The following is a 15,281-nucleotide window of genomic DNA, read 5'->3' as shown; positions in this document are numbered from 1 at the left end:
GGCAGAGGAGAATGTTCCCTAGGAGAAGGTTTTGCTTAGCTCAGGGATAACACACAGATTGATTGTGTATTTAAAGATTCCATGTAACTTCATTTTCAGACAGGAGAGCTGAGAACAAAAATGAGTCAGTCTCATGAAGACAGTCTAACAAGTGTGGCTTGGAATCCAGATGGAAAACGTTTTGTCACAGGGGGGCAGCGTGGACAGTTCTACCAGTGTGTAAGTCTGCTGTAGTGCTTTATGGTACATTTTATCAGTCTCTGGCACTTGAGACTGTCATAGTTGATAATGAGGTCTGTATGAAAAGCCATAGATAATCTTCACTAGAATATTGTTTATATATATATTTTTCCTCTGAGAAGCTGTCTAGAGATAAAAAAGGGTAACAGCTAATATTGGAGAGAGAGGTTGTGAATGTCCCACTTACTAAAATGTCAATCGGCAAATTCATACATTGTTATCTGTAGTTGGTGCATGTGAGTACACATGCACACACAATGTATAAGAAAGAAATGAAATTGACACGAGCTAAAAGGCTTTAAAGCATAAGGGGAATTATAATGCTTTCAATTTTGCTAGTTGCTCCGAATGAGCATTGCTTTTCTCATTATTGAATTCATTTATTTCTTGTCTAGGATTTAGATGGTAATCTCCTTGACTCCTGGGAGGGAGTGAGAGTGCAATGCCTGTGGTGCTTGAGCGACGGGAAGACTGTTTTGGCGTCAGACACACACCAGCGGATTCGAGGCTATAACTTTGAGGACCTTACAGACAGAAACATGTAATTATTTCTCAATATTCCGCTTCCAAAAAAAACACTATAATCTTATTGTAGAGTTTGCCAAACAATCAGGGTTAGATGGTATAATATTGCCAGTTTTAAAATGTGTTTTTTTTCTCAAAATAGTCCTACAAAGACAGATTTTGTAGACATTATTAAGAGCTTCTGTTTCTGAAGTTCATAATAATAATAGTAATAATAATAATATGCTGAGACTACAGTTAAATTGTGTAGAAATGTTAAAATTGATTTAGAGTTATAGCTCTAACATTGTTTTTATTTTCAGAGTACAAGAAGATCATCCAATTATGTCTTTTACTATTTCAAAAAATGGCCGGTTAGCTTTGTTAAATGTAGCAACTCAGGTAAGTGGGTATGTTTTTGTTTGCTTGTATATCTGTATTTTAATTAGAGGATACTATTTTAACTGTTTATATTTATATGTTTTAATTGTTTAATAGTTTGATATGACTTGTTTTATTGTTGTTTTATGATGCGGCATTTAATTTCTGCTGGCGTTTGTAAGCCGCTTTGAGTCCCCTGTGAGGTGAGAAATGCAGGGTATAAATAAAGTAAATAAATAAATAAATACTGTTACATTGAGAAAGATTCCAAGTAATTTGTTTATATCAACAAATCTTTCTCAGGTGGCCTGTTTTTCTCTGACAATGCTCCTTTTTACTTAGTTTACCTGGGTAAAATAACTACTGAAACAGAGAGTTTACACACTCCTGTTGTGTTTTCCAAATTCTGCAAAGAAAGTGATGCTCATGTGTTACTTAGAAGTTTTTTTTTCACTGAATAAAAGGGAAGTAAAGGGGGAGGTGAATTCAGGCCTGCACTCTGTCTATTTCACCATTGTGGGAATTGTGTTCTGGATTATGTTATTACTGTATTAAGACACTGTCAAGTGCAAGATGCACATTTATTTCAGTGCCAACAGAAAAAAAACTTTATATCACCCACGGTTATAAGACCCACTCCATTTTTAAAGATGCTTATATTGGGGGGGGGGGGGGTATGTCTTAGAACCACAATACTTCTTTTCTCTATAAACTCGCAGATATGGGCGAGCAAGAAAGCACTTTAAGTGTTTTCCAGTGACGTATCCCCTTTCCTGACAGGAGAAGAACACTAAAATGAGGGAAGAAATGACTAGTTTTGAAGCACAAGAATTGTATGATTTCCCCTAGATTTGTATTTATACGGTTAAAACAAAAATCAGCATAAACATACTATATCTACCTGTATCAAGATGAAAATTCTCAGTTTATTTAGACCTTAAAATAAATTGTATAGCCTGGGCCTCTTTGACAGTTTGATAGTATTGTTTTACTATAATCCTATGGGTTTTTAAAAATAAAACATACAAATGCAACTAAGTAACACATTTTGCAGATGGAGTGGCAATTTCCTTTACCATTAAAGATAGTGCTGAAATCAGTGCAGGACACTTTGCCTCTCTGCTTTCTTCCGGTTCAGAGTAGTGCAAATCTATGGGATGCAGAGCACCCTTCTTCATCACATCGCTTTGCAGTATCATTGACCAAGAAAATGAAGGCAAGGGGGAACAAAGTTTTGCACTGGATCAGAGTGGCACAAATCACATTTTTAAGATAGTAGATTGAAAAATAACACTTTTCCTAGAGACCTTAGAAAAATGGTAGGTGTACAGTGATGCGCGAACCAATTGTACAGGTGTGGATTATTATGGAGGGAATTAATCTCAGGCCTCAATTGTTGATAAGAATATATTATAGAGGAGGCCAATTATTACTTGTAAATTAAGGTAACTGCCACCAACGTGAGGTATTTGAGGTACCACCGATGAGATCTGGCTTTACAGACGCAGATTAATTGAGATGAGACGGTCTTCAACAAAAGATAACAAGTTTATTGTGTACAAAGCGTATGGTTGCAGGCTGTTAAATAACTTATAGAACTTCGAATATCACTTGGTTTGTAATACAGTCCACTCTTCCAAATAACACAGCTCGTGGCTAACTTTTACTGAGGTGAAGCTCTTTTGTGAACAATGTTTCCTACTATGAATAACCTTCTAATTTGATCTTTCCTTGATCAAATCTCTGATCTCTAGTCCTTCCTTGACTACAGATCTTAACAAGCTTCCTTTAGTCTTCCTTGACTAAAGAAACTGGCCAGGTTTTTCTCTTCAACCCTTCTAGACTGAAAAACCTCCAGCTGCTCACACACACCTCTCTCCCAGGCTTTTCAAGCCTCCACACTCACTCACACACTCTGCCCCTTTTTCCAAAGACACACATAACTTTTTTTGCTTGGCTCCGCCCACTTCTCACTCTCCTGAGCTAGCCTGCCTGGTCTCCTTGGCAACGCTCACTGTGGATTCAAACCAGATAACTCTAGTTTTAGCTACTGTTACAAACACAAATATATACTCTAACAGTTAAACACATACATAGTATCAATGACTTCTGCACAGTAGGTAAAAAGAAAAACCTCCTACAGATAAGCACAATTTCTTCCAGACCCAGTATTGTTATTGTAAGCACAGAATATGTTACATTCTCTGACTCAATCAGATAAGTTTTGTGAAAATAAAATATAGTTTGGTTCTAAATTCTGCTATCAGATTGGCCCTTGAATACATATAGTAGTTGGCATTTAATTTTTGATATATGTAGAAACTCCTTGGATCAAATTATCTTGAACCAGATAGTTATGCCTTTCCTAATAATGGACCTGTCTAAATAGCAAATGTAGCAACTGGTTCTAATGGTGGAAGAGAATGGTGGAATAGAGATTATGGAAGTCGCACAAAGGGGCATTTCTCCCATTTTAACTCCCATTTAGGGAATGGCCAAAGCTAATTTGTAGAGCGTATGCATTGAATGGAGAGGTATTGAGGTTCAGTTAATGATATTTCCAGTAATAGGTCACTGATGACCCTGAGTCCATGTTCTTTGTGGGAGAGCTATTTTGCTTTGCCCCTCTTGGGTTCTGAAAGCATCATGTAGGATTTGATGAATCCAATCACTATGTGATCTTTAGGAAAGACTTTGGCTTCAGTAGAAGGAGGGAAATTGAGAAGGAAGAATTCTTCTAAGCTGCATCTGCCCAGTTTGTTCCAGTTCTTCCCTTAGTGTTCCCAGTAGATGCCTTAGAAGTTGGGATTTCTATCAGGGTGAAGTGGGTAGGACTTACTGGGTTAGTGGTCTTCTGTTCACATAACTTTGTACACAACCCATTGTTTGTGTACATTAAATGAATTTATTTTTTCTATTTCGAATTAATGTTCAAAATGTCTTTTCCAGCATGATTTTTCAGAAAACAAATTGTGGGGAAAAACGTATATGTTGTAATAAATTACTTCTACTATAATCCTTGTCCTCAGGGAGTTCATTTATGGGATTTGCAAGACAGAGTTTTAGTGAGAAAGTACCAAGGTGTTACACAAGGTTTTTACACGATTCACTCATGTTTTGGAGGCCATAACGAAGACTTCATCGCTAGTGGCAGTGAAGGTAATAACTGTTTTTCAGAGATGTATCACATTGTATGTATGCGTTTTTATATGCAATTCTAGTACATTAATGGATATTAAGAGTCTTTTGTCATATTTTAATGAGAAAAGTGGTCTATTCTTTCCATAATTTCATGTACATGATTAATAGCTGTCTGTGTTTCCTTCAAAGAATGGAAAATTGGGTAATAGGGCATATGATGTTTCAGTCGATAACCTTTCTGTAGTTTCAGTAAATGAATGTGATGTAATACAATGCTTTTTCTCTAACATCTCTCTTGGTGAAATAACAAATTTGATTTTATCTAGCATTGCTTGTCAAAGGTAGGTGTGGTCATGTTAGTGTAGATGAGTACTGTTATCTTACGTGTAACTAATTATGTTGAGAGAAACAGGAGATATATTGTGTAGCAGATCTAAAACATCCTGTAATGTTGACTTTGAGCAATGTGAAATAAAGATGCTCTATCTTGTAGACTTTAAAAATTTATTTTCCAAACCATGTTGAATTGTTGTTCCAGTAGCGGGGTTGGGCATTCATTGTCCGTTTCTCTGGATTGGTAGTTGATTAATGGAAAGTGAGAGTAGTATACCTGTGGCTTACAAATTTCCAGAGAAGGTGACTTCGAACAGGAGAACAGTCAATGGTGTGCTTTCCAGATAAAATATTTTGAAGCAATGTAACCTCATAACTTCTAGCGTTTGTGCGATTCACCTGAAAATGATACATTTATTGGACCTTGAATTCAGCTATTGTGATGCTAAATAGTTTTTATGCATGTGTTTAACCCCTTCCCCTTTTCCAAACAGTATCTAGCCCAGGAATTTCTAGACAACTTCATTGGCTCTAAGAATATTAGTTTTATCAGGACAGCGCTCAGGACAGCATGGATAAGTCACTTAGTTTCATCCTACTGTGTTTTTGACATGACTGTACAGATTAATTTATCCAGGTCAACTTAGAACAGCTTTTTATTTTTTTCATTTTCAGTGTCTAAAAACTACCCAGCTGTAGTTGAAGCTGATGGCACCTTATTTAGATTCGGACTGCCTGAGGCTGTTGCCTCTTTGCACTGAATTGTTGCAAATATGGCTGCTGTGAAAGTCTCTATGTACAAAAAAAGTAACAGATTTAAATGTCATAACCTCTTAAATGTAAAGGTATGTTCTCAGCTAGGTAGGCTTTTCACCTACCAGCCCCAAACAATGAAGTGTCCGCCCTGGGAGTAAAGTTCACATCAAACTGGGTCAACGTAAAGTGGCATGAAAAGCTCTCCCGAGAATAAACTCTGAGTATTGTTACCTTAAGATGAATACTGTGGTGACCTTGAAGCTACACAGAGTGCATGTAATAGTCGGTATTCAACTGAGGGATTAATATTAAAACTACATGCAGGAGTCTTTGATGCAATTTATATATCATGCTAGTTTTATTTTTAAAAATCCCCTATGGATTTATTTAGACAGAAAGCAGTTATATCAACTTATCTAGCAAGTAGGTCATAATGTGATTTGCAAGGATTGGGAACAGATTTAGTAACAATTCGAATCTTAAGTCATTGTCAGAATTAAACATCAGTGATAATGCTTGCATTTTAATGACTCCTATACATCCTGAAGTTCTTGTAAATGCTTCCATCTGATTGTACATTGAAGAGCAAGCCACAAGCTTGTTATTAAGATACTAGTATGTAGGAAAAATCTCACTGTATGCCAGTATCCGTGATCTGTGGTTTTTCAGTAGTGCAGAATTGTGCATCTTGACATGGAACCGGTCCTGTGTGATCTGCAGTTCAGATAGGTGCATTCCCTACTGGCTTTGTTTTCGATGTCTGCGTAGTGACAGGAGCAGCGATGTCATAGAGTTGTCTGCATTGCATTGCTCTGCTCAGCTACGTTCTTTTTTGTGTTGTACATTGTTATGTAATAGCACCAGTAGTTTATAAGTGTACACCTAAATGATATTTAATCTGGCAGTGTAATTCAGCCTTTATAGTCCACAAATTGACAATTTTTTGCCTGAGAAATAGATACTATTGTGATAGGACATGACAGTTGCAGGTATTTATGGGGCAGTTTGATGCTAGTTTATATGTTTTTACTTCTAGAAAGATCAGGATATGACCCTGGCTTTGTCTGCTTTTTACTATGCAGTGATGACTCTCTCAGTCAAGACAACTCAGCATTAATTGAATTTTCTATAGACCCAGATATTGAAACTACTCAAAAAGTGTTACCTGGGAATCCCATTCAATGACAGTATGATCTCTTTGAGAGTCCCCAACACTATTCAAAGGGGATGCCAGAAACAAAAACAAAAAAATAAACTGTGGGAGAAGTACCATCCAAGGCCTCTTTTGTTTGGATAGTGTAAAGCCGGCTTTAAAGTATAAGATACTCCAGTTACATGTAAATATTGTCTTGAGAAGATTAATACTTGCTGCTAGTTTAAATAAGGAATTTTACTGGCTAGTGAGGTAAAAATAACTTCCTGAAGCTGTTGTTCAGTAGACTTCAGTTTTGGAGATGCATGGAATTTTGATGTGGAAATGGTCAAAACATGGACCACTGCCATATTTTCTGCAGGTCATGTTTTAAATTTTAGGATGACTCATGTTTCTTCAAACCTATCTGTCTTAGATCATAAAGTATATATTTGGCACAAACGTAGTGAGCTGCCAATTGCGGAGCTGACGGGGCACACACGTACAGTCAATTGTGTGAGCTGGAACCCGCAAATCCCATCCATGATGGCCAGCGCCTCTGATGACGGCACCGTTAGAATATGGGGACCAGCACCTTTTGTAGACAACCAGGATATTGAAGGTAAATAAAATCTAATTTTTATGATAAAGAAATATTAAGGAGATCAGTTATCCATTTATGTATTTATTTGTTTCCTAATAGCCCATGGTAACATACCATATATAAATTCTTAGCCTGGTGTGAGGTCTATAACAATGATTAATTCCTATTATGGAAAGACAAGGTTCATATAATCCAAGTTTCTTCACTTGGCTGTGTGTGTAAGCTGTTAGTGTCTGCTTCTTCCAGCAGAAGATGTCTAGTTAACTTCTCTGTTTTCTCCTGAGTTTCTTCTGATAATTTTTATCTTCCCTTTCCACTCAGTACTCACGTTCTGAAGGCAGACTGATAGTTGTTCATCTTTTTGCACACACACGCACACCCAACGGTTGGTGGGAAAAGCCCCCAAATCTTATAACTTTTTTTTTATCAGACTGTGACCCTATCCTCTAACTTTTCCATCAGTCACCTCACAGACTAGGGCACTAGGTTCTCCACATCAAACATATGCTTTAAGCACTGCACATTTCTTATTGTTTCCTTCACAGAGACAACTTTTTGGAAGAGTTGTTATGACATATACTTCCTCAATGCATTAGCTACTCTTTATCCCATTGTACACATTAGATTAGTTTGTAAAGATTTCATTATTGAATACCTCCTGAGAAACAGAGACTTCCCATGAAGGCTGCCCTTAGTTTGATTGATGACAGACTCACGCCATACTGTAGATCACTTGATTATGTGATACGTGTCCTGTTTCAAATGTTGTAAAGCATACATTATTTCCCATTTTAGGGGCTACAAAAAAAAGACTGTGCTTTACAATCTATAGATCCATAATTTCATGGGGAGGAGGGGTCAGGTATTTCCTCTACTTTAGTAGAGTGCTGGAAGCATCCCCAAGCTTCTGTCCTCCATCCACTCTCTACAGCTCCAACAGCCTACAGAGACAGAGCTATGTGCCACTTATTGCTTCCCCTGGCTCTCCAACGGGCCCATAGAGCTAGAAAAATAGAGTGATCAAACAAGATGACTTCTGGGTTGAAACCAAAGCAAGGTGCTGCGCATGCAGAGGAATTTTTAAAAACTAAGAAAAACCTTTTTTTTTCTTCAAACATTGAAGCTTCAAAGGGGGAGTGCACCTTACATTCAATGGTGCATTAGTTTCAGTGAAATATTGGTCTGGTTGTAGCTTTGCTTCTGTCCTTCATCTTGTTCCCAACTAAGGTCAGTAGAAGCAAGAACTTAACATTCTTGTCTATCAAATAAGGCTTCTTGGGTTACACATCCTGGCACTTGGGACTGCACATGTATCCTAGACACCATTATCCACAGTCAGGGATTCCGTGCCTCTTGGCAGCTGTCTTAAACCTCATGGACCTAAATATTTTAATCTAGATCCATATATGTTGTAACATCTCATCCTCCGTGCAATGCTTTTGACATAATTGATGTTCTCTTACCTTTGTTAACAGTTGCCTATCATTACTAGGTCCAGGGAGACCCTCTTGAATTGCATGTTCTTTTTGTAGACACTTTCTTCATTGAAAGTTTTAGAAGCTTAAAAGATGATATTAAGTAACAGAACGAATACAATGACATCGCTCAGTTTCTGTAGAGGGATTTCTTTCTATATGCCTTGCATTATAATGAATGCCCAGATGTGTTCTCATATTTTCTGAATTACTAAAGATTCTTCTTTTTTCCCCTTGTTTTACAATACACCCATCTCCCCTTTAGAGGAATGCAGTAGCATGGATAGTTGATGGTGAATTTGGAGCAGACGACTTCTGTTTAACTTAAATCTAGTCGTATTTTAAATGGCTTGGGATTTGGTGCAAACAAACATGATCGGTAGCTGGACAGACATGCTCGTCATGAAAAAAAGAACCATTTCTAAAGCCCAACTGGGGCCAAACATTTTACCACCTTGCTTCATAGTAAACAGTTGAGATGAAGCACGTCGTTAGAACGTTGTTGGACACCATGTTGAAGTAACCCCCTCATCGGTTGTGAAGAACTGTGCTACATTCAGGCTAACCATTGAACTCCGTATATACATTTTTCCCTGCTGCCATTTTGTCAGGCAGACTACTGTTCTTGTTGCTCTTCTGTGTAATGAAGTTTAAATGCTTGTTTGGAAAATCTTTTATTTAACAGTTTAGAAGGCTTGATAGAAAGAGTGCTTAGTCTGAAGAGTACATGTTGGATAGGAAAGTACTTCCTTCTCTTGTTTCTCTGAGTCTCTCCGCCTTATTTAGCTTGAGATCTTTGCAGCTTGGTTCATGGATTCTAGCCTTGCCCGTTGCGCAGTATATCTAAACCCAGATGTTAAACCAGTGAATGACATGAAAAGCACTCTCAGTATCACACTTGACAAAAAGTTTTGTACTTTTCACATCGCTTGTTACCCTATAAAGGGGCTAACAGCACAATTTTTTAAAATAATAAATTATTTATAGCATTAAAATGACTTCATTTGTATACGTTCAGAATTTAAACCAGCTTAAAAAGTGTCATCTATAAGTTAATGCAGTATATAACTGGTGCTCCTCTGGAGTGTTGTGTAAGACCATTTGGCTGACAGCAGTTTTACACAGACTATATAAAGTATTATTTTCAAAAACAAACTTGATTTACCAACGAAAGAATTTGAGAGCTTTCAAAATCGCCAGCTAAACAATTCTAATGTAATTTCTGAAGTTAATAAACGAGACTTCCAAATTGGCCATAACTTGTGCAATGATTCTTATTTGAAATGTAAGGTTAAAAATGAGGGTAGTGTTTGTATTATCTTCAAAAAAAAGTGAGTTAACCATCTCTTGTGAATTAAATATGTATTAGTCCACTCTTTTCCAGGACCCTTCTCTGAGTTAAGTGCGGTTAATTGCGTGACATTAGGAATTGGGTTCCTTAATTTTCTGTTTGCATAAGAGACATAATAGAACTCAGAGAAAATTAATCTGGTTGTTTGCCCTACTTAGCTGCTGATTTTCAGAATACCCCCCTCCCCCATTAAAGCATGAAAATGCATGTAGGGCCATCCTTAAAAAGAACAGAAAAGAAAGCAACTCATAAGTTCAATAGAATAGTAAAACATCCTTGTGGCATTAGCTGAAAAAGAATAAGAAATGGAAAGGGGACTTTATAGGAAAAGGAAGACCCAAGACATAACCTTTTTATTCATGTTTTGTTTTTAAATGTAAAGATTCAGTGATAAGGAATCAACATTAGCACTGCACCTGTGTATCCCTTACTTACTACAGTTTTCCTTTTGAGCCTTTTGATGCTCCAAATTGAATTGTTTCAAAATGTCACCCAAAGGTGGTATTCCATGAACTTCACACAGCAATTGTGTTCTCTTTGAATATAAACACAACTCTGGCTTCATAATCCAAAGAGTTAAAAATGCACAGATGAAGTAATATTTGAATAATAGAATGTCTTCTTGCCAGGTCCTCTAATGGATTCTGGAGCAGTAAAGAAATTTCCGTCCATACTTTGGCTCATATAAGCTGTTCTCTTTCTGCTTAAAATTTTATCAATAAAGTTACATTTACTATAGTTGCTCATTCACACACAATCTACCTGATGTCAAGCTTCTTTATTTAAAGGCTTTTTATAGCTCCCTTTTAAGCCTATATAATATTTTACTTTTGCAGATACTCCCATTCTATACCTTGATAGATTCTAGTTCTGTTATTGACATGGTGCTCCTACTGACCTTAAAAACACCTTAGGAGATTGCAGTAATCAAAGCGTGCTGCAATTTCTTTTGAGCAGTTGGTCAAAATCACGTACTGTAATCGGTTCAGATTTTCTTGGCATAGATCCCAAACCAGTAAATAAATCTGGAGATGCTTTCCTTTTCTTAAAATGTGGGAAACTAAATTCAGGATACCAGAGTGGATGTACCTTCTCAGCTTTCTCCTTTATCAAGTCATTCCTAGATCATTGCTGCTGTTATTTAAACGCCAATGTCTTCATCTGAAACTGCATGAGAAATGTGTCTTAAAAATGACACTTGTAAATTTAATGGGACAATGCAGGCAACACTATTTGAGACAGAAGGTTTTCAGATAAGATAGTCTGCCTGCATGCAACCTTTTACTATGGATGACATTGAACCAAAAGCAATATATGCCTGGCTGTAAAGTTAGCTGGCTTCATTAACATTGCTACCATACTAAACAGGTGAACATCCTATTTTTTGGGTTGCTGTGAGTTTTCCGGACTGTATAACCATGTTCCAGAAGCACTCCCTCGTGACGTTTTGCCCACATCTATGGCAGGCATCTTCAGAGGATAGATGTGGATGAAACATCAGGAGATAATGCTTCTGGAACATGGCCATACAGTCCGGAAAACTCACAGCAACCCAGTGATTCTGGCCATGAAAGCCTTCAGCAGCCTATTTCTTTTCCGATATGTGGATTAAAAAGGAGGCTGTTGATGTTTATAGGGGAGAATACATGGAATAGGTGTATCTGCAACCTTCATTTTCATATATTGGAAGACATCACTACTGTTGGCTATTTAATACTGAAGCAACTCTAATTGCTGTCCATATCTTACCCAGAACAGAGGAAATGATGTATGGGAAAGGGATACTATAGACTATATTTTGCCTTAGGTTTCCATACCAGGTCAATTCCAAAATATGCACACCAGCTAAAAATCATGACATTTCACCACAGTGCTTCTGAGCTCATCAGGTAAGTCATTTTAAAAATAGGAGCACAAATGGGGAAATACAAAATAAATTCTATATAGCCCTCAAAATAGTTTTGTAAATATGAGGCTTACTTCCCTCACTTTTAAGTTTTGGTTCCAAAATGAGGGAAGCATAATATAAATTTTAATACCAAGTCACAGGTGGAAAGCTACCCAACATTTGCCAATCTCATTCTGGCTTCCAAGCAGGTATTGTTGAATGTAATGTAATGCTAAGAACTTAGTGCCATCTTAACTTTTAAAAAAATCTCCCACCTCAAAGGAAAAACTGGCTTTAAGTTAAGCTGTTTTCTAATACCAGCCTTATTCTGGCAATAGATAAATTGGGGGATGGAGATACCTTTTTTTTTTTTTAGTTATCAGCAAAAGAATGTCTAACCTTTAATTTTGGGGTAGGAACAGAAGGGAAAGAGAAGCAATTTTCAACAAGATTTAGTGCCCTTAGTTAATACCCCAAGCACACAAGTTGCCTCAGTTCGAAGAATTTGAAATGAACTGTTAAACTGGAGTTATCAATCATATATATGGTTAAAATGTATATTGCATTGGCTTGAGTCAATTTTCAGCTGCCATAGAACTGTTCATTTGACAGACAATTAGTTGAATTTTGGAAACACTTTGACACTTTTTGAACAGGGTGGACTTAATTGATTTGTGCAGTGTTGTCTGCATTAGCTGCTCTAATTGCTGGAACACAAACTAGAAACCCATTTCCTATTTGCTGCTTTCAGATTATCTGAATTCAGCAAAGTGTGTGTGTGTGTGTGTGGTATGAATGTATGTGCGTGAAACACAAAACAGTCATGGAACCAACTGTTCTAGGTACATGTCATGTTTTACTGCATACTTTAAGTCAAGTTGTGTGTATGTGAAGTGTCCTGACTTAAGATTTTGGTTGATACCAATATATTTTTATAAATTTGAAATTCAGTGTGCCCCATCTTTTAAGTGTTTCATTGTTAGGATAAATGTACTAGATTTAATTCTTAACACTTCTCAGCACAGATGGAAAAAGTTATCGGCTCCTTGAAAACGTATGAGGAAGAAACAGATCCTCAAAGCATGTGTGTACTTACAAACCAAGCTGTAGAGATCAAGAAAAGAACTTTTATTGTTCTTAAATTTCTAAATTGTCAAGATTTATATGGAGTTGTGGTGGAACTAGTTAACATTTAGAGCTTTTGGTATGTAATGACTATTTGCTATGGACTGATATTAAATGTTTCAAAGGATTGCGTTCTTAAACTTTCTGGATTTTTGTTACTCTCCTCTTCAATTATATTAAGTAGTTTAAGAATTTCTTTATTACATTAAAACATAAGAACGTTGGGTCTCCATATTTATTTTCACTTGTTTTACTAATTATTTACAGAACACCTTAACTTTTTGTTTTATAAATATGTAGTATATTAAAACATATCTCTTAATGTTCAGTTCAAACTACATTGATTCCCGGTTTTTGTTTTTATTGGGGTTTTTTAAAAAATTACACTTTTCCATGTTGGTGCACAGCACTTAACAAATATTTGTATCCCTTTCTTTCCAATTAAATAAACAGAATGAATAACTGGACTTGGATAGTCTTTAGCCTCAACTTCAGTGCTATGCTTGCCCTTTCAGATTTCTTTTTCATAAGGAATGCAAAGTATTGAGGTTTTTATTTTTTTTTGCTTTGTTTCTAAAAAATATTCTATCTCAAAAATAGAGCCTGCTGACCTATGCTACAACCAACAGGGGTTTGTGGCACATTGGGAAGAGTGGGAAAGCTATGGCCTTGGATCCAGGTCTGCAGTGCTTTTCGGTTGTTTATGCAGTTTGATACATATTCATTCGACACAAAGCAGGCTATTAACCAAGTACTGTGAAATGTTGCTTCAAATCCACATTTACAGCCACAGACACCCACAATGTAATGTTTACTGAGTCCACACCTATGATAGTTGCATTCAGCTTTAGTGAATCACAAAGTTTTGGTTGATTTACTTAGAATCAAAACCACCACAGCATGGATATCGGACTTAGCCACAACTTGCTTCATCAGTAATCTTGTTAAACTGGTTTACACATATATAGTACAGATGCTTCAGATGAAGGATCTTGTACCTAAGGTAGAGATATTAAAGGCTAAAAATACAAAGTCTATTGTCGAAGGCTTTCATGGCCGGAATCACTGGGTTGTTGTGAGTTTTCCAGGCTGTATGGCCATGTTCCAGAAGCATTATCTCCTGGAGTTTGTGAGGTCTGTTGGAAACTAGGAAAATGGGGTTTATATATCTGTAGAATGTCCAGGGTGGGAGGAAGAACTCTTTGTTTGAGGCAAACACAAAGCACTGCAGGCTACTTCAACCAGAGAAGTCAGCCATAGCAGAGCACTTGATGAACCAACCTGGACACAGCATATTATTTGAAAACACAGAAATACTGGACCACTCGTAACAACTACCATTTCAGACTACACAGAGGAGCCATTAAAATCCATAAGCATGTGGACAATTTCAACATAAAGGAAGAAACCACGAAAATGAACAAAATCTGGCTGTCAGTATTTTTTTTAAAAAAAAACACTAAAATCAGAACAGTAAATAAAGAACAATTCTCAAAAATGTGAATTCCAGAGAAGAAAATCAGGGCCAGCTAATCACCTCCCAACAAAGAAGCCAGATCTTGAAACTGCTAGGCCATTAAATGCCAATCAAGATGGCGAATAGCAACATTCACACCTACCTCAAACAGACAAGAGTTCTTTCTCCCACCCTGCACATTCCACAGATCTATAAACCCAATTTTCCTAGTTTCCAACAGAACTCACAACCTCTGAGGATGCCTACCATAGATGCAGGCAAAACATCAGGAGAAATGCTTCTGGAACATGGCTATACAGCCCACAAATTTAATAACAACCCACAGAGTAAGTCACTGATTAGTTGTATAGCTTTACTAAATTGTTCCTTTTAATTTGCATGTGTAGACCCCCAAAAATACTGGAGTTCCACTTATATGGATTTGTATCCATACGGAGATAAGATATACTGTACTTGTATTTGATGATTCATTATTTGTACTTGTAAAAATCACACTAACCCATCACTACACTACAAATAACACTATGTAACACAGTTGTTCCAAGGTTGTAAAGGTCATTTCCCAATTGGTTCTATCATAAAAACAGGATGAATGTATTAGACTCCAAAAACCTTGTTTTTGTGGGACATCCTACAGCATATTTTGCTATAATTTTTCAGTGAATATCTCATTGAGTCAACCAATTCAACATACTGTTTGGCAGCCACAAAACCCAAGTCTCTGGAATATAGCAACTACTTTCAAAACAAATAACACACGATTAAACAGAAAATAACACTTTCAAACGAGGAACAAGCAACTGTTCAAATGTGTGCTGGCAATGCTACTGTTAGGTGGATCTGTAATTGGTTAAGTGAGCGAACCCAAGGGGTG

The 15,281-nt window shown here is 36.8% G+C and overlaps 1 protein-coding gene across 3 annotated transcripts in view; it reads left to right on the top strand.

The window, feature by feature from the left end:
- WDR26 (WD repeat domain 26) overlaps nt 1-13,397 on the top strand; it is a 42,290-nt gene extending 28,893 nt beyond the window's left edge. For 2 of the 3 annotated variants that reach the window (XM_060754194.2, XM_067463887.1), the window contains exons 9-14: nt 100-219; nt 636-781; nt 1,068-1,146; nt 4,155-4,284; nt 6,924-7,109; nt 8,832-13,397. In XM_060754194.2, the coding sequence (XP_060610177.2) occupies nt 100-219; nt 636-781; nt 1,068-1,146; nt 4,155-4,284; nt 6,924-7,109; nt 8,832-8,857 (687 nt within the window). In that variant the 3' untranslated portion in view covers nt 8,858-13,397. The other variant, XM_060754195.2, reaches the window with a different exon arrangement.
- Nucleotides 13,398-15,281: the final 1,884 nt, after the last annotated feature.

The sequence above is a fragment of the Anolis sagrei genome, chromosome 1 (assembly GCF_037176765.1).
Source record: "Anolis sagrei isolate rAnoSag1 chromosome 1, rAnoSag1.mat, whole genome shotgun sequence".
Lineage (NCBI taxonomy): Eukaryota > Metazoa > Chordata > Lepidosauria > Squamata > Dactyloidae > Anolis > Anolis sagrei.
The sequence above is the reverse complement of the archived record's forward strand: the minus strand, read 5'-3'. Positions and strand labels throughout refer to the sequence as shown.